Raw genomic sequence first — 24,214 nt, 5'->3', positions numbered from 1 at the left:
GATAGCTCTATGTAGTTGGTTCAGTTTTAAGCAGAACATTTTAAACATGAACATATATCTCCTAAATTGTAGGTAAACCCTTTCCCAACAAGACACACCAGATCAAACTTACTGATACACTTTACCGGGGAAAACAGAAAATTCTCGAAAATTATAAGAACATTCTGAATCTGAGGCCCCTTGAGAATCTCCTGTGGTGTTACTTATTGATGTGCAGTCAGCGCGCCTGGACTTGTTCTGGTGCGTCACATAGATTCTCACTCATACTCGAGTGTGAGAAGAATAACACTGGGTCACCATCTGCAGTCACAGTTCCTTGAACTGACCCTGAAACTTTTTCACCAAAGTTTGAGCGTATCATACGCAACAAAATCCTGCCAAGTTTTCGGAAAGTGAGCAAAGTTGTTCCCTTTAACTTTCAACGTCTTTCAGTCTTTTCCCTGTGTGTCTGAGGTTTTTCAGAGAAACAGTGCATAATGAAACTCATTTTTAAGCTTTGTTTTTGAATTAAAATAGATATTTGATATATTGAGAGGCAGAGATGCACCTGCAGTATTCCGTACAGCAGGAGCGCCAGCAACTTCATATTTTATTAAAAGTTGTGACCCTTGAAGTTTAAAAGATGTCCAGAAAAAAAACCGTTTTGCTAAATAAAAGTGTGGCTGGTGTGACACAACAATTTTCTCTCCATTTTATTCTTTGGGGACTCGTGACTATTGCTAGCTCAGAAGGGGGTGATTATATTCTCCTCTGAAACACTAAAAGAACAGGATACACAATACTGTTCATAAAATGATTTGATTTCAGCTACTTTGCTTTATAAAAAATAATAATAACAAAATAGAGAGTCAACAAAGCGAGCAAACACAAACTGTATTTTGCTGATTAAAGTGGGAACGAAAAGCTGTTTACCTACTTTCAGATCTGAACCATTTTAGCTTGTGTCATTCTTACTGGCGCTTCCTCCTTTTCGTGATATGATAGAGGCAAAACAAGGGAAAGTGTTGTTTTCTTACACTCAGAGCACATTAAAAAGAAGAAGAAAATTCTTTTAACAAATTAAATCAAAGAATTCCACTAGCATGACTTGTACTCTGTTTCACCTCCCTATGATATCTGCTTCCTTTTGAAACACCCACATGCTGAAATCAGAAGATATTGCAGCATCGGTTGCGTAAGTTCTTTTTAGTTTTTAATGAGCTATAGCTTGCTAGGTGTAATCACACCCAGTTTTTACACGGTCAGATTGTGTCGTCTGTTTGCAAGATAATAAACAAAAAAACAAACGGCCCCTGTGTAAACCTTGTGTTTCGCCCCGGTTGGAGATGGACTGTTCCCTGGGAAGACAAAGTTCGCACGAGTGGAATCTTTTTGAAATAAGTGCTTTTAGCATTTGCCGAGCTTCGTCTTTCATGTAGTTCACATGAAGTTTCATAAATGATGCATACTGATTAAATTAAACATCTTAATTTTTTGGCTAATTTTATTTGCAGTACTACAACTTCTTCCTTTCAAAACCTCAAGAGGAGGGCTTTTTAAATGCGTTAACCTCCACTCCAGACAGAAAACAGCTTGTTGTATCTTATTGTTTTTTAACACCATCTATTTATCAATCAACTCTGACCAGCTCTGAAAATCGTGGAGAACCAAAGTGTTGTCATACTGCCATGTTTCACCATGGGATTGTATGTTCAGGGTGACGCATAGCAATGTATATGTTGCCACAAAATTACTTATACTAGCCTCATCTGACCAATGCACTTTCTTCCATAAATTTGCATAGTTTGTGGCAAACCTTAAAAGGAGTTTGGTATGGCTTTTTTCTTGTCACTCCACAATAAAGGCCAGACTAAAACAGTGCACAACTAAAGGTTTTCCTGTGAATGGATTCTCTCATCTGAGCTGTAGATTTCCTCACCCCCACCAGTATCACTATGGGCCTCTAAGCCACTTTTCTTATTAATTACCTTATTAAGCCTATCCTGTTTGTTAAAGTGCTTGTCTGCTGGTCTGGGTAGGTCTTTAGTTTAGATTCTTTTTTTTTCTTACCTTTCCAAATGATGAATTGAGTAAAACCATGTGCGATTTTGAAAGCTTGGAGTATTGTTTTATAACCAACTTCTAAAACTTTCAAAGAACAGCTGTATTTGCACCATGATTAAATCACACAGAGATGGATTTTCTAAAATATTTAGTCATCTTCTGAACGCCAGTGCTATCTCTAGATTTTAGTTCGGGGCATAACAGTAAATGAGGCTGAATGCTAACACATATTAAACTTTTCCAGTTTTCTTTAGTTTTTTGTTTTTTTTTTACTTATTAAACTTTATTGTATTGTATCACATCCTAATGAAGTACAATAAAGTCTGTGGATGTAGCTTGACATTAAGTGAAAAAGTTCAAGAGGTAAAAGTATTTTCCCAAAGCACTGTAAATTGATTTTTTGCATGCAACCTGAGCAGATTAGATTAGTGGTCAAACATCTGTCACAGGTCTGATCTACTTCAGCTTGCAAAAAAGGCTAATGAGAAGAAAAATAAGCTGTGAGGAAATGTTACCGTAACACAAGAACATAGGACCCATTGACCCAATCTTGTCTTTGCCTCAAGATTTGTTTCCGACTCTCCCTGACGGGTAGAAACAGAGAATATCCGGGGTTCAATATAAGGTCAGCGTGAAATGTGAACTTTGAGGATAATTAGTTCAGTGACGGCCTTATTGATCAAACTCTACATTTTGCCTGCTGTGAGGAACATTTACAACGAAGTAAAAATGGTGATGTAGAGAAAATAAAAGGAAGAGAAGCAAAGCTATCAAATGTACAAAGTTCTATTAAGGGAGTTTCTGCGTGTTCGCCTCTGTGTGTCAAAGCAATTGACCGTTTAGTGCCATCTGACCTCAGTGCATACAGTTTTTTTGTCAACATGTAGCTGATGTAACATATTTCTCCTCAAGGCCTCAATTCAATTTCAGATCCATTCAGTTTATTGTGGACCTTAAGGTATGAAATGAAAAGAAGAAAAGGATGAACAAAGATGTAAAAGGGTGTGTAAAAGCAGCCAAGAGCAAAAAGAAGAACTCCTTATGCATTCAATACGAACAGAAAATGGAAGTGTCGTTGTAAATGGGCCAATCACTAAATGGTGCTGTGTATAATTAATGAATTTGAGGACCTACGTGATGAAGAGTGTCGGCCGACTGAAACTTTCACAACTGAAACACACGCACTGTCATGTTCCAGTTTCACGATTGTCTCATTGTCACTGTCTCTTTCCTATATGATATCCCACCCAACCCCAACACCCCCTCCGCCCCAAACCCCTCCCTGCTTTTTACCTCCAGGGAAACTGGCACAGAAAACTGGGGCACAGAAGGCTGCCAAACGCTAGCATCAAACACTGTCCACACCAAATGCCTCTGCAGCAGGATATCCACCTACGCCGTGTTAGCGCAGCAAGCTAAAGACCCGGTAAGTCGCCGGTCCATAGCCCGATGCACTCTGCGGGACTTTGAATGAGGCTAATAAGGCCACCGTTACCAGGGGTCATGTCAAGTTTTTGGTGCTAGAGATTTTGACTTGGCAGATTTTCCAACAAGACAGATTTTCTCACAGGCATATGGCAGAGTGCTGCGAAAATGACTTTTAGGTTTTGATGCAACGTCACTGTCTTCTGGCAAGAGAGCTGACGCAGTTTGAACCGTGCTGTCTGTTTTGGATTTTTTTTATGTTTTATTTTTTTCCACACTCCTGCATGTGGTGCCATTTTCACCATTATGTCTATACTTGTCACATGTGTTGACGCTACAATTCTGGCACATTATACTACTTTTTTTTTTTTCTTTTTGGGGGGTGCAAACTTAATAAAGGTCAGATTTCTCTTTGGTGAGTTATTCCCTTGTGACGAGAGAGAGGAGAGGCGTCAAACAAAAAGACATCAAGACATTTACATGTATCACGATGTGATTTTTGCCTGCAGCACCTGCACCTGTGTTTCTATTAATATTCTAAGTGGCTGGAGATTGTACTTGACATGCTTAAAGAAAGCTATTTAAGCTGTTAGGGGTCATGCATACTCCTTTTTTCCCCCTTTTTGCTGTGGAAATGGTTATTTGAATACTCCAACAGCTCGCCTTAACTGTATCACACAGCATACTGTTGCCTCATTTATCTTAAAATTACCTATAATTCCTACCTTTTACCCCCATGGTGCCCCGTCCTAGTTTTCCTAGATGTCATCTGTTGCTTCTTACCTGCTGTTTGAATGTATTTCACACCACTTCTGTTCTTATTTAAGCGTGGGAAGGTAAGCCAACATGCATAACATGATCTACTTGCTCTGTTTTACTCTAAATTAACTGCTGGTAACTGCTTAACCGAAATGTCCCTTGTAGCTTGCCGAAACTTTTAAACTGATTCCCCTTAATAAAAGTGATGGACTGACTTTTAGCTTCCACATCATGGCGGTCCATCTTTTTTTCTTCTTTTTTTTTTTTTAGACTAAATATATTTTAAAGTGTCCAGCTTTGTCTTTGTTGGTTACCAGCTGTAGTACCCTCTGAATTGTAACCATGACAATTATCCACTAGCTCTTGGATTTCAATTTTACAAAAAGCGTCACGTTCTACCAGCACACTGTGTGATATCACTACTGTACAAATAACAGCAACAAAACAGGCTTACTTTAAAATCCAACAGCAATACACAGCCTTACTGTTGAATAAGTGTTGTTTACGTCAAATTTCTGCTGTAAGCATTTTATGTATATTTTATATAATTTAAGAGTGGGAGGCAGTATAAAAGTGTTTTCAGTGAGTTTTTGCCGTATATATAATATTAACATCGTTTTGTATGATAAGCAAATAAAACAGGATCAATGTATTTATGTCATCAATACATTTTGTCAGTCTCAAGCTTTCTTCACAGCTTTGGGTTTAGCATAGATCAAGTTAATTATTTTTGGATCTTGGATGAATTAAATCTTTAGAAAGTGCAGAATCAGCCCATTTGAAAGTTTCAAATGATATATTTTTAGCAACTGACTCCAATGATTGAGTTGTCCTTTTGCCCTGTAGCTGCTTTTGACACAGTGAACCATAGGAATGATCTGTTTTCATGGCTGCATCATGGAAAAGCTTTGGATCAATGTGCATTTCTTCGAGTTCAATGAAAAAAAGAATGAAAAAACGAGTGATTTGATGGTGTTTGGAAGCTCTACTGAGACCCCCTGTGTGGATGTTGGTACCCTGGCCCAATGTGTCAGCCCAAAAACAAACCCATATGTCAAAGATGATGCTGGTCTAAAGTTAAAAAAAATCATATCGGAGCAGCTGTCGAGTCCAGGTTTTTTTTTTTTTCCATTTAAGGGAACTGGCGAAAATAAAGCCAATTCTTGCACAGCAGCATTTCCGAGCTGTAATCCACGCCTTTGTTGCTACTCAGCCCGGATTACTGCAACACACTTTATAAAGGAATCAGTGGTTCCTTCATCTCTCGGCTTCCGAGGTTTGCAGACTGCTACTGCACGTTTTTTTAGCTGCACAAAGGTTTGACCACATTTCTTGTTCTTTTGCCTCCCTGTACTTACTGTCCATGTATTTTAGGATTCATTTTAATCGTCGGGTGCAGGCCTGTATAACTGTATGCCTCCATAGAATGCTGCAAACTGAAAACACTGACACTTTCTCTAGCATTTCCTTCAAACAGTAGGAAAGATAAGTCATTCGATTTAGACAGTCATAGCTTTAAGCTTTAGAACCACAGTGTGAATTGATGCCAGTACTAGCTGATGTATTTTCTTGTTTCAAAAATGCTTCATTTAACTTGTGGCGGTGACATTTCCTCTATAAATCCTACAGCGACTGAGTAAAAAAAGAACAAAAAAAAAATGGTGCAGACAGATAAAAATTGGCATATGAGGGTTTTTTCTCAGTGTGTGCAGATTTTTCTCTTTTTAAGGTTTCAAAAAGAATACAAAAATAAAAAAAAATGAGCCAGCAAGGCAAATGCTTTGTAAGCACTGGAGGGTAATTCTGTGTGTCTCAGGGATAGGAAAAGAGTGTCAAAAAGAGAGAATTTGGGTGGAGGAACTCTTCAGCACTCTAGGAGAGTATTTTGATTTTAGGTAGCAGATAGCTAACAGACACAAATAAAAGAGAAATTGCATGCTGGTTGCACACGGTGCTTCTGCACCGGCAGCCACTGTTGTCCAGATGAAGAGCTCTGCATTTACGTGTACATCAATCCACCCCCACCCTCTCAAACCCCCCTGTGTGACCTTTTCAGCTCGGTACAGTGCTTCTCTACAGGACTCTTTGGCAATGTGCTTAGACTGTTTAATTTTTCAAAATACATCACCTTGCTTTTTAGGCAGTTGACCAACACTTTTACTGTTATCGGCCCTGGCCGGCCGCTGTTTGCTCAATGAAAGCTTTATGTCCCTTCAAGCAGCATGGTACCAAGATTCAGCCAAACGGAAGACATGCAGAGTTTGTAACTGACTGGAAGCATAATGCAGCAATAATTAGCTCAATAGTCAGTAGTGAATCCTTCTTTTTTTCTGAAGGTAATGTCTGTGCTGTTGTGCACTTGCTTAAGCTTTTGCCTCTAGGCCTGTTACAATAAACAATAAGTCAATTAATCCATGACAAATTAAAAGAGACTCAATCATTTTTCATTTGCTTGATTTATCGTTTTTCTCTTTTTTCTCTCTCGTTTTACCTAAAAATGAACGATACAGGTATTCAGTCTGGTGATTTGGTCTCAACAGTTACGGAGTCTTTGCTTACAGAGACACCGTAATTCATTTTATTTGTTGTTTCTGTTGCTTTCATTATTTATCTTGGATATTCCAAATGTCTTCCGGTTCCAGCGTTTAAATGTTTGTTAGAATTTAAAGTTTATTGAGAATGTGTTCTTGCATTTTTATGCCATTATTACCATTACATGACTTGAAAATAGTCTCAAAACAACAATGTTATTGTTTATCGCAATAAGTTCTGGGACAATTTATCGTCCAGCAAAATTTGTTATCAGTGACAGGACTAGTTGCCTCGCTGAAGGATGCGTTGTACAGATCACGTTTGGAGCCTTTCTGGCTAGAACTTTTCAACTTTTGGTAAATTGGTCCCTCTGAATAGCTTTTTGGTATAAATGTGTGCAATCGTTGATGTCTGTCTTCATAACTCTCTGGCAAGCTATCCAGGATGTGCCCTGCCTCTCGCCTAAAGGCAACTGGGCCAGCCTCCAGCCAAGCAACCATGCAGATTATTAAATGGTTTGAGAGAATAGATGAATATGCGGTGTCAGAAATCCAATGATCCATGAGAGATCCAATGCACTACACCTGAACTTTATGCTTTTCTGTCTTCTTTTAAGTTTTATAAAGACTTAACATTACAGCCTTAAGGGTGATTATAAAACAGGAGTTAATGTTTATAATGTGTTTTTCCCATGTTATTATGCGAAAACGCGATACCACAGGTTAATAACGAAACTGAGATTGGAGTAGACTAGGTAGAGCAGACTCCAGGAGTTAGCTTACATGGTGCAGCACCTAATGTGTCTCCCCCACCACAAGCTTAGCGTGCCTCCTGTTTAGGCTCGTGGGAGGGATTTTATCTCCCTGCTGGTCTTCAAACAGCTCGAAATCTCTCGTTGAGGCTTTTGGAGAGCTGCTGCTGAATGGGAGGGCCAGGAATCTGCCTCCCCCCTATCGCTACCCTGAAATGGGCTAAGCATCTTGGAGAATGAATGGATATTTTCAGCCTCTTCACGGCAGGGGAACAACAGTTCCCCTTGGGATCCCGTGGTGATGGATATGGCTGTGAGCGAGTAACATTTAGCTTATTCATATGCTGATTCTTGTTTTGCAAGAACAAATTAATATTTTTCCCCACAACTTACTCTCAGTCATGCAAAAATCAGATGCACAGAGCAGGGTGTGCAGTGAATGTTGTCAGTCGTTACGTTGCATCATTTTGCTTTGATAGCAGTTGAACACACCACCAAAGTTAAAAGCCTCAGCGGAAGATTAAATTTAGATCAGGGCACCAACTGTGATTAGTTTTTAGGAGGCTTTATGTCTACTGTGATAAGAAAGTAAATAAGTGTTCTTTTCTTTGTTTTTGTTTTTGTTTTTCTTGAATACTGTCCCAAAATATTTAAATTGAAATAGATATTTCAAACTGAACTGGGCAGTTCTGATGTTCTTGTGATCAAAGTTCAATGACTTGCATTTCTTAAAAGCATTATTGTTGCATGGTTAAAAAAAAATTATTGTACAAAATGCATTGTGGGAGATTTTTGTGACCTTTTAAAGAATGTCCTGCAGTATATTAAGTGCAAGTGTTTTCAAGTAAAGTTTAGCTTCCAAAAAGTAATACTTATATTTAGCATTTATTATTGCTTGGTAAACTTTTCTAGTTGTACATTTTTTTCCCCTGCAAAGTTTAAGATTATCAAAAAAGGTAGGTCCAGCTTCTGTTTTGTTAAAGCAACTTTGGCTTTTTTTCTCTCTTAAAGTATGATGTGCAGCATTCAATGACCTGTTTTTAAGCTGCAACCTTTTGTCAATGTTAAAAAATATATATTTTACAAACTAGTGAATTAAACCAAGGCCTCAGAAATGCTCTCTTAATATGTTTTTCTGGCTATGACTCAGAATGAAGACTTCTGCTTTAGTTTTTCTTTTTCTAAAGTCCTACATCTAAGTGAATTTGGTATGTTTATCTCTGTCGGGGTAACTTTCAAGGTTATTCTTTTTCTAAGAAGCTCTGTCTCTGCATTATTAAAAATAAATAAATTTAAAAAATGCTTTCTTCTAGGTGTTTTTATATTTTAATTAGCTTTCTTAAAATTTTACTAAATTTATCTCAAAAGTATATTTCATCGTAACCTAGGTTTTTCAAGAGACAACATGTATCAAGAGATCACTGCTTTGTAAAACTGTGAAAAAATAAATATATTTTTTTTTATTTTTTGGAAAATATTTTATATTGTAGTCTAAATTAAATAGGTGGCATTTTTAATTGTTCTGAATAAGATTTTGTTAATAAAAAATAAAATAATACTGTTTCTCTTTGACTAAATGGACTTCAAACTGCTGGACTATATGAAATGCAGATTTTCAGTCCATTCACTGCAAAGAGCGCACGTAGATCTGTCTACAGAAAATACGTCAGGAAGGTTCCAAATGATTTGTTGTGGGACGTAATAATAGATGAACCCTAACATATATCCTCTTGATCCGTTCTGGTGGCTATGGTGGAGGAAGAGTAATAGGAACTTTAGAATCGTCGTTACTGTCTCTGTGAAGAGCATTATCATGACAAAAAACAATGGTGCAGGCTCTGTCAGGCGCAGCCGCCTTCTGATGCTTCAGCACATTCCCATTTTTTAGGCCATTGTGTAAAAGAAGAACGGCGGGGGAGAGTTGTGCAGCTGAAGTGGCAACATGAAAGGCAACATCATTCATGTTGATGCCAGAATTGGATTCCAAAAGGACCGATTCTGTGACTTAGCATTCACACCTCAAGCATTTGTACATCAGGACCTTGTCAGTTGGAGTCCAGCTCCATGAGCCAGGACACTGCATACCGCTTTTCATCTGTAAATTTGTGAAGGTGATTAGTCGTACTTTGCTTGGTCAGTAAGACTGCATAAATTGAAAAAACTTGATTTACTATTTCATCCAAGGTTGTTCCATTAAGCTAACAGTTGGCTTGCTCATGTTGTATCTCAGCTAAATCCATGTCACATCTCTTAAGCTGTGACATCCTCCTTGTAGTGAATTGATGAGTGTCCCCATTTCCATGAAAAGGTGAATGTAGTGGTTTGTACCGTAGATTAATAAGACAGAGGCTTGGCAATGTGGCTCATCTTTTTCCCCGGAGGTCTGTTTGGAATATTTCAGCTCCAAACATAATATATTATTGAGTGAATTAAGTCAACGCAGCAACAGTAGTGCATCTGCTAAACAATGCGTTATGTTCTGAGCATACAGCAACTATATGCCCTTGTGGTAAGCAAGCAATGTTATTCATTTCTCTAAATCGTGACAGAATTTCCTAAATTCCCCAGTAGACATCTACTTTTAGGGTTCCTTTAAGCAATTCATTGTCATCAGTTATTATCTGACCTGCAGTAGATAGGTTCTCATAATGTTTTTGTTTCAAATTTTGCTACATTTGTACTTATTTATGATGGTAAATGTGACTTTTTTTATACTTGTCATACCAATAATGGACTACAACTTAGCATTAAGTAAGGCTGAGACAGCAGTGTAGCAGGAGTAAGAAATACTGCCACCTGCAGGTGGGAGATTGTAATCTCTTAAACCTAACATTTTGGACTAAAAATTGCAATAAACTTACAATTATGCTAATGCATGAAAAAATGAGGGGGTTTGTTGATTTTTGCGTGAATTTTCATGATTGCTGAGTCACTACTACCTGGAGGAACTTGTTTGTACACCAGCTAACAAGGCAGTGCATGTTTCCTTACCGTCCTGTAGCAGAATGGTGAGAAGTACAAAGATGATAATTTTCCATTGCTGACTTAGCACTGAGGATGGAGGACTGGCTATGTGAGAGAAAACCTCATGTATACAGCTGACCAAGTGAGACATACATTTCTGCTGGATTGTAGGAGGTTATTATTCCCTTCTGCTCTACTCCTTGAATGGTTCTGTTCCTTTTTCATTGAGTGTTAAGAAGGTCGAAGTCAGGTGATGCCCTCAAGTCGAGTAACTGCTGTTATTCATTACTTGGTCCCTCAGAGTTTGAATTACTTTTTAGAGACCTGAAACCTATTACAGCGCATTAATTCCTTGTATTATGGGGCAACATGATGGCAGTGACCTATATGATGAACAGGTCATTCCAAGCGACATTTGTGCTTCCTGTGACTTCTCGTCCAGATGAACAGTACTGACTTTTCCTTTGGAAAGTGGGCTGGGAGGAAAAGTACATTGACTTCTGTGGTATGTGTGGCATCAATGAGGAGTGTGGTGACCATTAGCGAGTCCTCACTGAGCCCCCAGTACAACCATTAGACCCAGTGCAGAGGGCCTAGAGGTATGGGTCAGTGTTTTTTTGTCGATGGCTCTCAGCCAGAGGCTCCTGTTACTGATGCTGAGTGCACTTTGTTGCTATAACAGAGATTGGATTCTGGAAAATGGGTGTTGGGTATTAGTTGGGGAATTAACTCTTTCATGCATTGTGTTCACTACAGTGGACAGTTTTTTGTTTGTTAGTTTTTTTTATACATGCGTCCATGCTGAAGTTATGGTGGCACATACGTCGCCTCTATAGACTCGGCTGTTCCAACAATACCGCTGAATGAACAACCAGTGGAAGTACAAAATCAACATCTCCAAGCTAACCTAGCTTATTGTCGGACCAAAATGCTAATTCCTCACGACTGAAATTCCTACATAGCGACAGCATAATTTAACAACTTTCAACTAACATAATTGATAAAATGGGCTTGATGTTGAGAGGACATGTGTAAACTAACTTGGACATTATGCATCAATAAATGTTTGCTGACATTTTGAGCATTAGGGTAACAATTTTTTTCTTGAACTTGCTTCAACAACTGTTAGGCTGTTGAGGTCTGGACTTGCCCACATTTGTGGGATGTATTGACTACTAAGCTGAGGATTTCTGAGGAAACAATACATCCCGAATGCCCTGAAAATGCTTAGGAAGTGAGAAAAGTTGGGGAAGGAAGCCTCAACATCAGTACAAAGAAAAACAACATTTTAGAAACCTGGAAGCTAAAAAAAAAAAGAGGTTAAACTACAGTAGCCTTGTTTTGTGTCCATTTTTTGTATTCTCTCATTGTTATGTTTGGTTGACTTATTTCTTCATATCTTCTTTGTTTTTGTTTAGGGCAAATTGCATTTTTTTTTTTTTTTTTACCATGCACTATGTTGTTTTTGGTCAGCAGTGGTCCATCAAACTCTTTAATGGATCCACATTTTTGCTAATTTTGCACCTTCTTATTGTATAATCACTGAACTCAGCAGAGGAAGTGTGCTTTAAATGTTGTTTTGGATAATTTCATTAGCTCCAGAATGAGTCACTGAAGTGCTCTAGGAATACATTTTCACCATTTCTGGATGTTTGCTCGATGTGTGTAACCCACATAAATTGAGGGTGCCTCTTTAAGAAAGCAGTGGTTAGGAAAGTGGTGTTTCAACCAATCAGAAGGCAGACTGTCGCTGTAGGTCCCGCCCTTCTTCTCCGTGTCTGCAGCATTGTTGCATGTGCTGAACAAGAGCAATATCGGGAGGAGACTGCTGAGTTGTGCAGTCTGAGAATCTGTGTAATTTAAGATGGAAAAAGTACTGGATATAAACTTGCATCAAACCTTTTTGCAAATAGTTTTGTTATTATCAGCCAACGTCTGAGCTGGAAGTAGCTGAAGTCTGTTTTGCCGAGGTAGCCCTGTTGGAGCTACCTCGCCAGCCTCGTTAGCTGTTGTTTGTTATTGGTTCTGTGAAAATTCCTCTGGTTCTGCTTTAAACTGAAGGTAATGGCTAAAATATAGTATATGCTTATTTTATTCACAGTGAAATTTCATAGTATTAAAAACATGCCTTGTTACTTACCTAGTTCCCTTCTGACTGAGAGCCACCATACTGTTGTCCCCATTGTGTCGCACTGAGCTAGGTGACCATATTCTATGCCTTTCTCTTAGATTTTCTTCTCCTTAACACATTGTTGCTGAATAATTGCATTTATCTGAATTATTTGTTTATTCAAATGTAAACTTTTACTGAGCTTTGGATAACATTTAATTTTTTTTGTATTTTGAAAAAAAAAATTTATAATTTACAAAAAAATTAATAATGTAGTATGGAAAAGGTGAACAGTTTTATTCTAAGTAATTTGATAGCTAATTTATGAATTATGGCTAGAACAGCGTAGCAAAAAATATATGTTTTTGCTACAGGTCAAGTCATACCTGACCTGTTGACAGATCAGGTTTTTGTTTTGTTTGGGATGTTGGATTTTTCCTGAGGTGGATACCACACTTTGATGGTGAGCCTTCCCACCTGGACTTAGAGGGGAAAAAAATTATTCCCTCCTTTTTTATTTGGAGTCCTGCTGCACTCTGCGGTGTGGTAGGCCTGTGTCACTCACGTCTTCACACACACACACATTTGGCTATGTGTAAGCCCACTGACTGAAATTTTTTCACTATTGTCCTTTCATCCTGGAAATTTTTTAATTGTGCCATTTGAACTGGCTTTTTTTCTTTTATTAGGGACATTATGACAAACTGCTGTGTTGGAAATTCTCATGTGAATGGTGTTTAAGTTGAACTTGAATTGAACCTGAATTTGATTAATCTTTTTTAACTCAGGTTGCCAGGGTGCCCCAAAAGACTTAAAATGGAGAACTAGCACTTGGCCAAGTATTATTGGTTCTTTATCTGATTTTGTGAAATTTTATTTTCATAAATGTGTAAGTCTTGACCAACTTTTAATTTCATGGTTTAGTTCACTAAAACCAGTTTATTCATTTCATACCTTTCATACCTTTCACTACTGTTGCATGTAGACAATAGATTGATTGTTCTCTTGAGTCATTTGGGCTTACAAATGGTTTTGTAACCCATCCCTGACTAAAAAATGTCAAAATCTTCTTTAGATTGCAACATGATGTGTTGCGTTTTGAGATTTTGTTTTGCTTAGTTCATATTATCGGATTAGAAATGTTTGATTGTCTGTCTGATTGTACAGACCTGGTAGTAAAAGTGAAGTTGAACTAAACTTTCCAAAGAATTTGATAATTAAATCAGGATTTGACAAGGCATTATTGCCATTTTCACAGTTTGTTTGGAGACGGCCTGTTCTTAATAAATGGAATTGTGATTTGAGAAATGCTTTTTGTTCTTATGCAGATTATCTTTTTCTGATCTAGCACATTCACATTTGATAGCAAAATAAAAAAAAGAATGTGTAAAATTCTTTTCACAGCCTTGAATTTAACGCAGGTTTTATACACATTTTCCAACTAATTTGGCATGTGAAAAACCATTTATAATCAAAGTAGCAAGGCTATCATAGTACATATATGAAAGGGGTGACTGTAAATTAAAATAGAGAAGCAATTTCCAGACATGCAGTTCAGCTGTCCATTGACACACATATGAAGGCCTAGAAGCATGTGTGCAAGTAGCAACGTACCAAAAAAAGAAAAAGCATGCAGAGGTCTTCCAAACACACATTCATATGCGGTGTCCAGGCTGCTGGAGCAGATCTGAGTATCAGCTGCCCAGCTCTGACAGCTTATCCCGGGCCACAGCGCTGGGGACAAGAGGGGGGGGCGAGGATTAACCTCCATGTTTAATAGAAAAAGGAGGAGGTGGTAGGGAGAGAGAGAGGGAGAGAGAGAGAGGGAGGAGAGAGAGAGATGGAGGGATTTAGGAGCCATGGTGCTATTACAGGCCGTTTACAGTGAAGTGAAGGATAGCCAGTTAATCCTGTTTACTTTCTATAGCCGCTGAGGTTTCCACACGTGTATTTACGCGTACACTGTGCTGCGTGTCGCTTTTGGACCGTTTCTTTCAGACACCAGACGGGTTTTCACTTCAGAGAAACGGAGGGCAGAGGAGGGATTGATTGAGTTAGGTCATGAAAAGATACAATAGACTGAGCCACTTAATTCTTAAAGTGACCAGTGGGAATAAAAACCCTTGAGATGCAGGCTGGCTTTCACATTACTCATGGGTAGGGGGGGATCAAGAGATTTGGACTTTTGAGGAAGTATAGCCTTTTGAAAAGTCAGTTGTTACCAGAGCCAATAAACCACCTTATACCGCTTCTGCTTCAGTGTCGCAATGTTTACTTGGAATATAATTATATCTTGAAGTAAGTCGCTCAGATTTGTTCTCATAACTGGGGGATTTGTAGCTCATGCGCTCACTCAGGCAGATAACCGGAAATGTTAGTGAAAAGGTCAGTGGTTTAAGCAGCACCTGAGACCTCAGTTCAGTCACTGTAGATGAGCGCACAAGCACACCAACTCTTAGGAGAGAAACACCCCATTCAGAGCAAAGAGGACAGGAAAGATTATTTATTTATTAACCAATTACTGCATCAAAGTATTTTTTCTCTCAGCCATGCAGTCTTTGTTCTGTAAGGGCTTTCTCGAAGCTTTTTCTCATACACCTGCCAAACTAACTGCTTTTCGCTGCAATCATTCTCGTGAAACGATCGCCTCTGCCGGGAATGAGCTTAAATCTGTTTCGCCTCACTATCATTTGGTTGCTCAGGGTTCCCCTAATCAGAATGGAAACATTTTAGAGCTCACTCTATTATTTAGACTATTAATGGCCATTGTTCCCGATCTGACGGCAGAGAGGGATGACTGAGGCCCCGCAAGATGGCAGCTCATATTTTAACTTATTAAAATCGGAGACGGCGCCGAGAACAAAAACAAAGGCCTGCTCCAAATGAAGCGACTTCTACAAGGTTAAAGCATGCAAAGATCTTGCACTTGTCAACAATAATTAAAGGAGAAGGCATTCCGAAGTTTACGAAGGATTCTGGTTGGAACTGGATTAGAATCACTGAATGCTTTATTGCATTAATTAAAGGTTAGCCAGGTTGAGAGCAGGAATAATCAGGGAAAAAAGGTGAGCGGTGTTTCTCAGTCTTAAAATGAACAAAGACTGAGGTTTGGTGTGTCACTTGTTTTAATCTTAAAGAATAAAGTTTCATTTTCCCTGCAGTATTTTTGTGTTTAAAGAGGTAAAAAAAAAGACAAAGTGCATTTGAAAAGAAATATATATATATATATATATTTGGCTATAGAGCTCTGTTCAAAGAAATTATGGACAAAATATGAGATTATTTGTTTTGATAACTATGAATAAAAATACCATATTTGTAAGGTATTAATGTTATTCACATCAGTTAAATTTATACATAACATGAGGTTAATTTCTTTCATTTATTGAACAATCCTATTTATACAACTGCAGAAATGGCAAAGAAAATTATTGCATCAACATTTTCTACATTTATTTACCGTATTTTCCGCACTATAAGGCACACCGCATTATAAGGCGCATAGAATAGATGCTTCAGTTTGAGTTGCCAATTTGTTCCGTACTCTATTACACATCCACATTTGTAAAGAAGTGGTCCCCGAGTACTTTATAAAGTAGGCTGCCCGAGTCATTGTTTCATTCACGGTGTTGGTGTTGCGATATTGTGCCCAACTGCTTTCTGGGTAACACAGACCAACCGACACGCTGCCACCGCAGTCTCTGTCTTTCTTCCCCCGCCCCTCCGCCCCCCTGGCTTTAAATGTATTATCAAACTTTATTAACAAACCAGCGTTCTGACAACTATCCCAGCATGCACCGCGCACTTCTTCTTCTACGGGGAAAATGAAGTTGGCGGTTGCTTACCGTAGTTGCTAGACCTGTTGTGGTTCAATATTGGTCCATATATAAGGCGCACTGGATTATAAGGCGCACTGTCGGCTTTTGAGGAAAGGTTTTTAGGTGCGCCTTATAGTGCGGAAAATACGGTACTTGACGTTGATAGAGGCTAAAATAAAAATATAATTTTCTCTTTTTTTTCTTTTTTTTGCAAAGTTCTGCGAAGTTATCAAAAGCAAATAATGTTACCAAAGTAGAAACAGGTCATGTTGCAATGAGTATGTACAAAGATAAATATATTCCTAGAGTGGGAGATCGAGTCAAAAACAGCGTTTTAGTAAATGTTCACATTTTAAAACTAACTGAAACTGGAAATGTTCGTATCTGTGGGATACAATGCTATATTAGTGGATATCTCCTGTCTTTCAATTATAGAGGTTCTGTGTTATGACACTAAAGTTGTATTGGTTGTTTCAATGCGCCCCATCAGCTTCAACCTGTCAATCCGCTCCAAGTCTGCCAAAAGTGGTGTAAACTTTTGGATTTTGCGACAGGCTGTCATTTATAAAATGGCATAAAGATGATATATTATTGTACTCCTTCAGGCATTTTTTTCTTTTCTTTTTTTTTTATTCTCTCAGCATACTCACAATGTTCCTTTGCTTCCAGGAATTGTTAGTCTGCAAAAGCAGGGATAAACATAACAATTTCTTGAAAAAGTAGATGTTCTGATGAACATCAGAACATCTACTTTTTACCCCAGGTAACCTGTAACCTTTTCAGGTTACCTGGGGTCTTGGATTTCTGAAGAAACTAAACTGTTATTTAAAACCCACATAATCAACTTTTCTGCTCAACACGCATCTTCCGTGCATCTGGGGCGCAATTTTAGGGGAAACATTTAGGCTTTTCAACAGTATTTATTGCCCAGAAGCATTCTTATAAGAAGTACATGAAAACCAAAAAATCTCATTTGTGTTGAGATTTGTTAGACTGAAAATTCAGATTTACACAGTCTGAAGAAAATGTCAAATGTCCGTGTCTCAGTAAATTCAGAGAAAATAGAATATAACCAGTAACCACTGCACACTTCTGTTTTGAATAGACTGAATGGAGCTTCCAAGAATAAGTGATATTTTTCTTTTAAATTCTGAGTAGTCTGTATTGGTTTCTGTGATGTCAAGTGTGAAGCAGGTTCTTAGAACATGCTTTTGAAATATGAGCTTTGAATAAGGTAGATTTTGTTTGTGGTGGATCGTTTCTTTTAATATGGCTACATGTTTTGAATTGGTGCCTCGCTGCTATAAAATTGGTGTTGACTTATTTTCCCTCTTCTGGCAGAACCTGCAACACTTCCATTTAAAATGTAATCTTTAAAGAGCCAACACATTATGGAATATTAATACAATTCCCAGAGAAACATGACAGAACCTCAATTATATATTTTTCTTTAATTATTTCCCTGACAGATGTGGTCATGTTTAGGGAAATATTATCTCTTGTAGCCATTTCTTGTCATAAGAAGTTCAAAAGTTATGCCTTTCCTGTTCTTTTTACCCTTTTGAAGGGCTCTGAAGAAAAATTGGCATATGTGTCAAATCACCTTCATAACCGCAGGAGATATGACCAAAATAGATGAAGTTTCAGTTAACCTTGTTTTACAGGAATGAATTGGGCTGGTGGGGCATCAGTGATTTTGTTTTATTCTTTTTTAACCTACTCTTTCTAATATCAGATTTTTTCCCCCCTCTGATTAAATGTGCTCAACTTAAATATTGTGTTTTGCAAGGTGTGATTTTGGTCATGAACTATATGTTTTTTTATTATTATTATTATTATTATTAATGAAGTGCTGCCATTAAGCTGTAGTTTTCTGCACTCGAGTATAGAAACACCCCTCTTTGTGATGCCTGATGCCGACTTTGTGATGCATGTGGCAGAGATGCAGACAGACTCTGGATTCAAGTTGTCTAGGGCGCTTCCCCATTGAGGGTGCATTAACAGGTGCACTGACGTGTAAGACATGTTGATGGAGTATTGAGGAAGAAAGATGTAAGGGGAACGGGATGAGCAACCTAGAGAGGCAGAGATGGAAACAGAGAGGTTGGTACGGCGGAATGGGTGGGAAAGAAGAGAGGAGAAGTCTCAGTGAGAGGAGATAAGTAGGTTAAACTTCCCGAGCTGAAAATAGCTATCTTTTCCATCAAATGGTATCCAAGCTGCCCAGGGGGAACTGGCCATATACAGCAGAACCTCAACACTGTCGCACTAATCTGTAGTCACTATGTTTCACGGTCATACATTCTGACCAGCAGCAATGTATTATCACGGTTTCCTTTAAGGGCATAACATTTGTGTGGCAGAAAGTAGCCTCAGGCTTTCAGGGTTTGTGTGGGTAATCTGTTTCTCCATTTATTTCCTTTTTTTGTACCACTTTTGTTACATCATCACATTATACGTACATTGAATCTCATTTTTGATGCACAATTTATGCATGCCTGTTTTACATTGCAACCAAAGAAGTATGAGGAGTTTTAAGACCATCTCCTAACGTGCTTTGAATACAGTAAAGTGTGGCATCTCAGAAACGCTAACGTATTAAAAAAGGGGATCTCTAAAGTGCATATTTAAGCACTTCCTTAAAAAAGTATCTGTACTCCTTGAATTTTTCTTGTATTTAGTGCAGATGCTAATGTCTGTGTGCTTTTTTATGATAGAACGACTGAAAGTGGTGCAGAATTGTGAAGTGAAAAGAAAGTAATTCATGGTTTGAACTATTTTTTTATTATTTTTTTTTTGCTAAATGAAAATTTTAACAGTTTAGCACACTTATGTTTTCTGGCACTCTGTGTGAGTACTTTGTAGAACCACACTTCACAGTAGTTTGAAGCTCCAGATTATCCTTTGGATTGGTGCCTGGACTTTGACTGGGACATGTCAACACATTTGACAACCTTTTCCAGTTTAGCTTGGACTGAATGTTTACAGTTGTTGTTCTACTGGAAGATGAACCTCCCTCACAGTCCTGTAAGTACTTTGTGTGCTTGGACTGGGTTTTGTCCCAGTATTTATTTACCCAATCTACTGCTTTTTCTAACCAACTTCCCTAGAAAAGCATCCCCACAACATGATGTAGTTAGCACTATGTCTCACCATGTTTTAAAGAGGTGTGCAATGTTAGTTTTATATCGCACAAAGCTTTACAATTAGACCAAAAATGCTTGTTTTGGTCTCATCTGACCAGAGTGTCTTCTGGTACATGTCTATATGGTTTGCAAACGATGAAAAGGACATAATGGATTCTCGTAATTACTTCTTTTAGGCAGTTTTCCACAAAGGTCGGGTTTGTGGAGTGCATGGCTAATAGATATCCCTGTAACACATTCTCTCACCTGAGCTATTGATCTCTACAGCTTCTCTAGAGTAACCGTGTCTCTGACACATTTCTGCTTTCCTTCCGCAGCCTGTCAGTTCAGGTGGACGATCATGTCTTGGTTTGCCATATTTTTCTGTTTTCAAATGTTGAATTAAATTCATTTGGAATATTTAGAGTTTCGGATTTTCTTTTATAGCCCTGCTTTAAACCTTTCCAGAATATTATCATTGCCCTCTGTGGTGTATTCCTTGGTCTTCCTAATGCTGCCTAAGATGGATACTGGGATTATGACATTAAAGTGTTTTTCTTTCTTTGACTACATATGCAGCAAACCTTTTAGTTTTTTATTTGGATTTTTCCTCCTCCCATTTCACACTAATTCACTACAGTTCCTCTCTAATTTAAATGCAATTAAGTTTGTTCAAGTTGTTGCCTAATATGACAAAATATGGGGGGTAGGGGACCTTTACAGGGAAATTGATACACTCGCTAGGCACTGCACACTTTTCATTCAACATGCGTTGACGGTCTGATCTGTTGGATTTGTAAAAGGCATTTTGACCTTCTTCTCTACATAAAATCAAACACAATTATTCTCTCTTGTTTCTCCCTCTCCCCTTGGCACTTCCCAATTTCCCGAAGCAGATGCTTTTCATATGCCCCCTTTTGTTTCTTTCGTGGCTCTCTTTTCTTGTGAGACGGTTTTGATTATGTTTCACCTCCGTTCTCCCACTTGTGTGTTTTTGTGTGTATGCCGTATTGGTATTCCAACCTATTCCACTTTCCTCTCGAGAAATTGGCTTCCTTTGATGGGCCAGGGAAAAAAAAAAAAACACTAAAAGGGAAGCTTTGACTTTCTGTTGCTTTTTCTTCTCCTTCCCTACCCCCCTCATTCCTTTCACGTACTTGTCTTTAACTCTTCCTGCTCCATCTCCCTGTGAATTTATTCACTATTTGTTCTTTTTAGGCTGCATTCTTGGCTCCTTTCTAAAAAAGATAAAGAGGTCCCCTTTCTTGCATCAGTCTTGTGAGTTCTACTCATCTTTGGGAAGACAGAGGCACACATTCCTGCACATTTTTCAGTTAGGTGCATCTGCTTAGACGAGTATGTTTTCAATTAAATTCAATGGTAAAGACGTTATATGGGTGTTTTGTCCAAAGCACTGTATCTTAAGGTTAACTGTGCGACTGAAATCTTAAGCCGAACAAATATAAAGCCCATTTGGGAACGAGTAGGGTTTAGGATTTACATGTAGATTAATTTGTCTTATTTTTCATCCTTTCAAAGATGCGTATTGAGAGCTAAATTTTGCTGAAAAAATATTTTCTGAATTGCTTTATTGTTCTTAATCTTCAAGTTGTATTAGACCCTTAAACACAGACAGAAAAAAATCATTTAGGTACACAAAAAGGGACACAGCTTTTTACAAGATACTTACATGGTGATGACTGAAAAAGTGTCATTAGTGTTCATGCACATAGGCGCACGGCATTTTCTATAGGGTATAACACATTGGTCAAGATGGTTGCTTGTACTTTTAATAAAGGAACAACTTTTGGAGAAGTGTAATTGCATGTCATTATCCAACTCCATTCATTGTAACACACTCATGTAATTCTAATTAAAGGTAATTGTCTGTAATTTGCAGGAGTCGTTAAAAGGATTAAAACTCAGGGACTGGAAGAGTTAATAGAGGCTGTAAAGGCAAAGCAGTAATTTGGAAGCCTGACAAGACTATCTGTCTCTCTGTCTATCCATTCCAGTTTCAAAAAACATGCAATTTTGTCCAAGTTGTGATAACAATATTGACCGATTAATGCTCATTTTGCTGAGTCATCTGATAAATTCTGTAGATGACGGGATTCTAAAAGTCTGATCTGTAATGGATGAAATGGAATTGTGAGAGTACAGTCCCTTGTGGTGCTCCTGTGCTGCTGACCGCCTGGTCAAACTCAACCCTTCAACCTCAGAAATTGTGGGCCGTTTGTCAGGTTTGATAAACATGTGCCCCCTGCAGATTCTATAGTAGTTCATAGTTTTGTCAGAATGTGATAAATTAAAATGGAAAGAAATCCTCGTAGGACCGCTTGCTTTGTGCAAATGACCCCGGCATCGTTAAAGAAGGTGTCTGACGGTATCTCAAAGACCTTCATGAGGAAGGAAGTCGGGTCAACGCGTCTGAAGTCATTGACAACTTCCAGATGAATGGACTAAATAAATAATCGTGCTGTGGGCAGCAAGGGAATTAGGATTCTATTCATCTGGATGAATAAATATCAGCAGAGCACGAATCCATCCATCCATCCATCCATCCATCCATCCATCCATCCATCCATCCATCCATCCATCCATCCATCCATCCATCCATCCATCCATCCATCCATCNATCCATCCATCCATCCATCCATCCATCCATCCATCCATCCATCCATCCATCCATCCATCCATCCATCCATCCATCCATCCATCCATCCATCCCTCTCTCTGTCCGTCCTTCCATCATCTTTACCAATGTCTTTTTAAGGTAGTTGAGCAAAATTAATGTGTTGCATGCTTTGCTCTGCAGAGCAATCAAGAAACAATTATAACCAGTGTTGCAATGTATTGTGATTTTTATTGCTACTAGCTTTGAGAAAAGGCAGCAGCAATAAAAATATCAATCATAAAGTGATAACATATTATAAACTCATGTCGGGAAGCTCAAGCTCCACTTTTATGCAGTGGTTGCTTTTTTTTTTTTTTTTTTTACTGTTAAACAGTTAACTTAGACCTTTTACTCTATCACCTGTTTAAAAGTTGTGACGCTCCATCTATCTGCATCAGTTCCTTTTGATGAAATCCATCCATTTTTGGACTTTATCAGATTTTGCTTTGAGTTTGGACCTTGTTCTGTTCTTCTAGATATTTTACCTTCTTCACTATTTTTTTAATCCTCACTTTTAATTTTTATCTCTCTGCTCTAATATCAAAACATTAAGATTTGGTTGCATATTTTTGCATAACAAATGATATACTAACCAATGTGTTATTTTGTAGCAAAGAAAGCATCTCTAAATCTGTCTGCAATTTTAATTTAGTCAATTTTTCATTGAAATAAGATTCCATAAAAATCAGGCATCTGCCATGTTTTCATCTCTTTTTCTGTCTTCACGTGTCTTTGTGTTGTGCAGTTGCATCTCACCCAGTTGAAATGCTTTTAAACATTAAACACGTATTTGTTTGGTTATTTTTAAACATGTATTAACATTTTGAGTTTCAATTTGGAGTGCAAATAGAAACCCAATTTTTGATCAGTCGGAAGTTTTAAACATTGCATAAAGGCAATTTAAAAGAAATAATTTCAGCCTACATTTTTGTGGGCAGTACTGCTAACTCCACAGTTGTCTAGCAAATAGTTATCGACATCCTCTGCAAGAAAGGTAATCAGAATGTGCACAAGCAACACTAACCTCTTTGATAGTGAAGCAAAGTCCATACCAGAGTGTTGGGGACATCAGATGATGTGGAGTGCGACTAACATGCCCTGTAGGACAACATATTATTGGATTTTCACTCTCTGTACAGCTCTATTCATCGAAATGATCTAAAGTACATGCTAGAAATATATCACGTTGTGTATAATGAATCTTTGAGCTACATTTTCTGAATTAATTTACTGAAACAAATTAACCTTCCCATCATACACTAATTTATTGAGATGCACTTGTAAAATGAGCCAGGCCTTCATTCTCTGTTGACCAAAGTAGGAAAAACTGACGCGGTAATAATTAACCAGCCCTCTCCTCTGACCTTGTGTTTCAGGACATGGGTCCTACCAGCATGCCCTCAGTGCCCCTCATGGTGGGCTGCGGAGTGTCCTGCACTGCTCTCCTCATCCTGCTGCTCATCTACGCTGCCTTTTGGAGGTGACTGCATGCACACATTTAATAGTGTGACACCAATATCTGTATTTTATACATTCCCTGTTCGCACAATTCTAATGTTCTTTTCACGCTTCTGCCAGTGCAAATTGGAAAAAAAAGGCTAATTTGTGTCCATCAGCTATGGTGACGCACACAAAAAAAATAGCATTGAGGCCTAATAAAGTACAAAATAATTCAGTTACAGCAGAGGGGGTTGGTGACTAGCTTTTCCCTCCTTTGATTCCTTTATTTGTCTTTTACTAATACTCTTTACAGATGCCAAAATCAATCTGATGACTAAGCTGTCTTGGAAAAGAGAGGAAAAAAAAAGATCTATAGGGCTTTGAATGTGACTTTTTAAATCTTTCTAATCTTCTGCTCCTAAGGTACATCCGGTCAGAGAGATCGATCATCTTGGTCAACTTCTGCTTCTCCATCCTGGCCTCCAATTTACTGATTCTGCTAGGACAATCTCAAACACTCAACAAGGTAAAGCACACTTTTCAAGATCTACATACATATACATATATATA

At 38.2% G+C, this 24,214-nt stretch overlaps 1 protein-coding gene across 16 annotated transcripts in view; it reads left to right on the top strand.

Moving 5' to 3' along the window:
* adgrb2 (adhesion G protein-coupled receptor B2) overlaps positions 1-24,214 on the top strand; it is a 280,838-nt gene that overhangs the window by 193,105 nt on the left and 63,519 nt on the right. For all 16 annotated transcript variants that reach the window (XM_008421604.2, XM_017307461.1, XM_017307460.1 and 13 more), the window contains 3 exons: positions 3,343-3,469; positions 23,581-23,684; positions 24,068-24,170. In XM_008421604.2, the coding sequence (XP_008419826.1) occupies positions 3,343-3,469; positions 23,581-23,684; positions 24,068-24,170 (334 nt within the window). The remainder of the gene's footprint in view (positions 1-3,342; positions 3,470-23,580; positions 23,685-24,067; positions 24,171-24,214) is intronic.

Source organism: Poecilia reticulata, linkage group LG11 (assembly GCF_000633615.1).
Source record: "Poecilia reticulata strain Guanapo linkage group LG11, Guppy_female_1.0+MT, whole genome shotgun sequence".
In the NCBI taxonomy this organism is placed as follows: Eukaryota; Metazoa; Chordata; class Actinopteri; order Cyprinodontiformes; family Poeciliidae; genus Poecilia; species Poecilia reticulata.
This window is presented reverse-complemented; position numbering and strand designations above follow the sequence as displayed.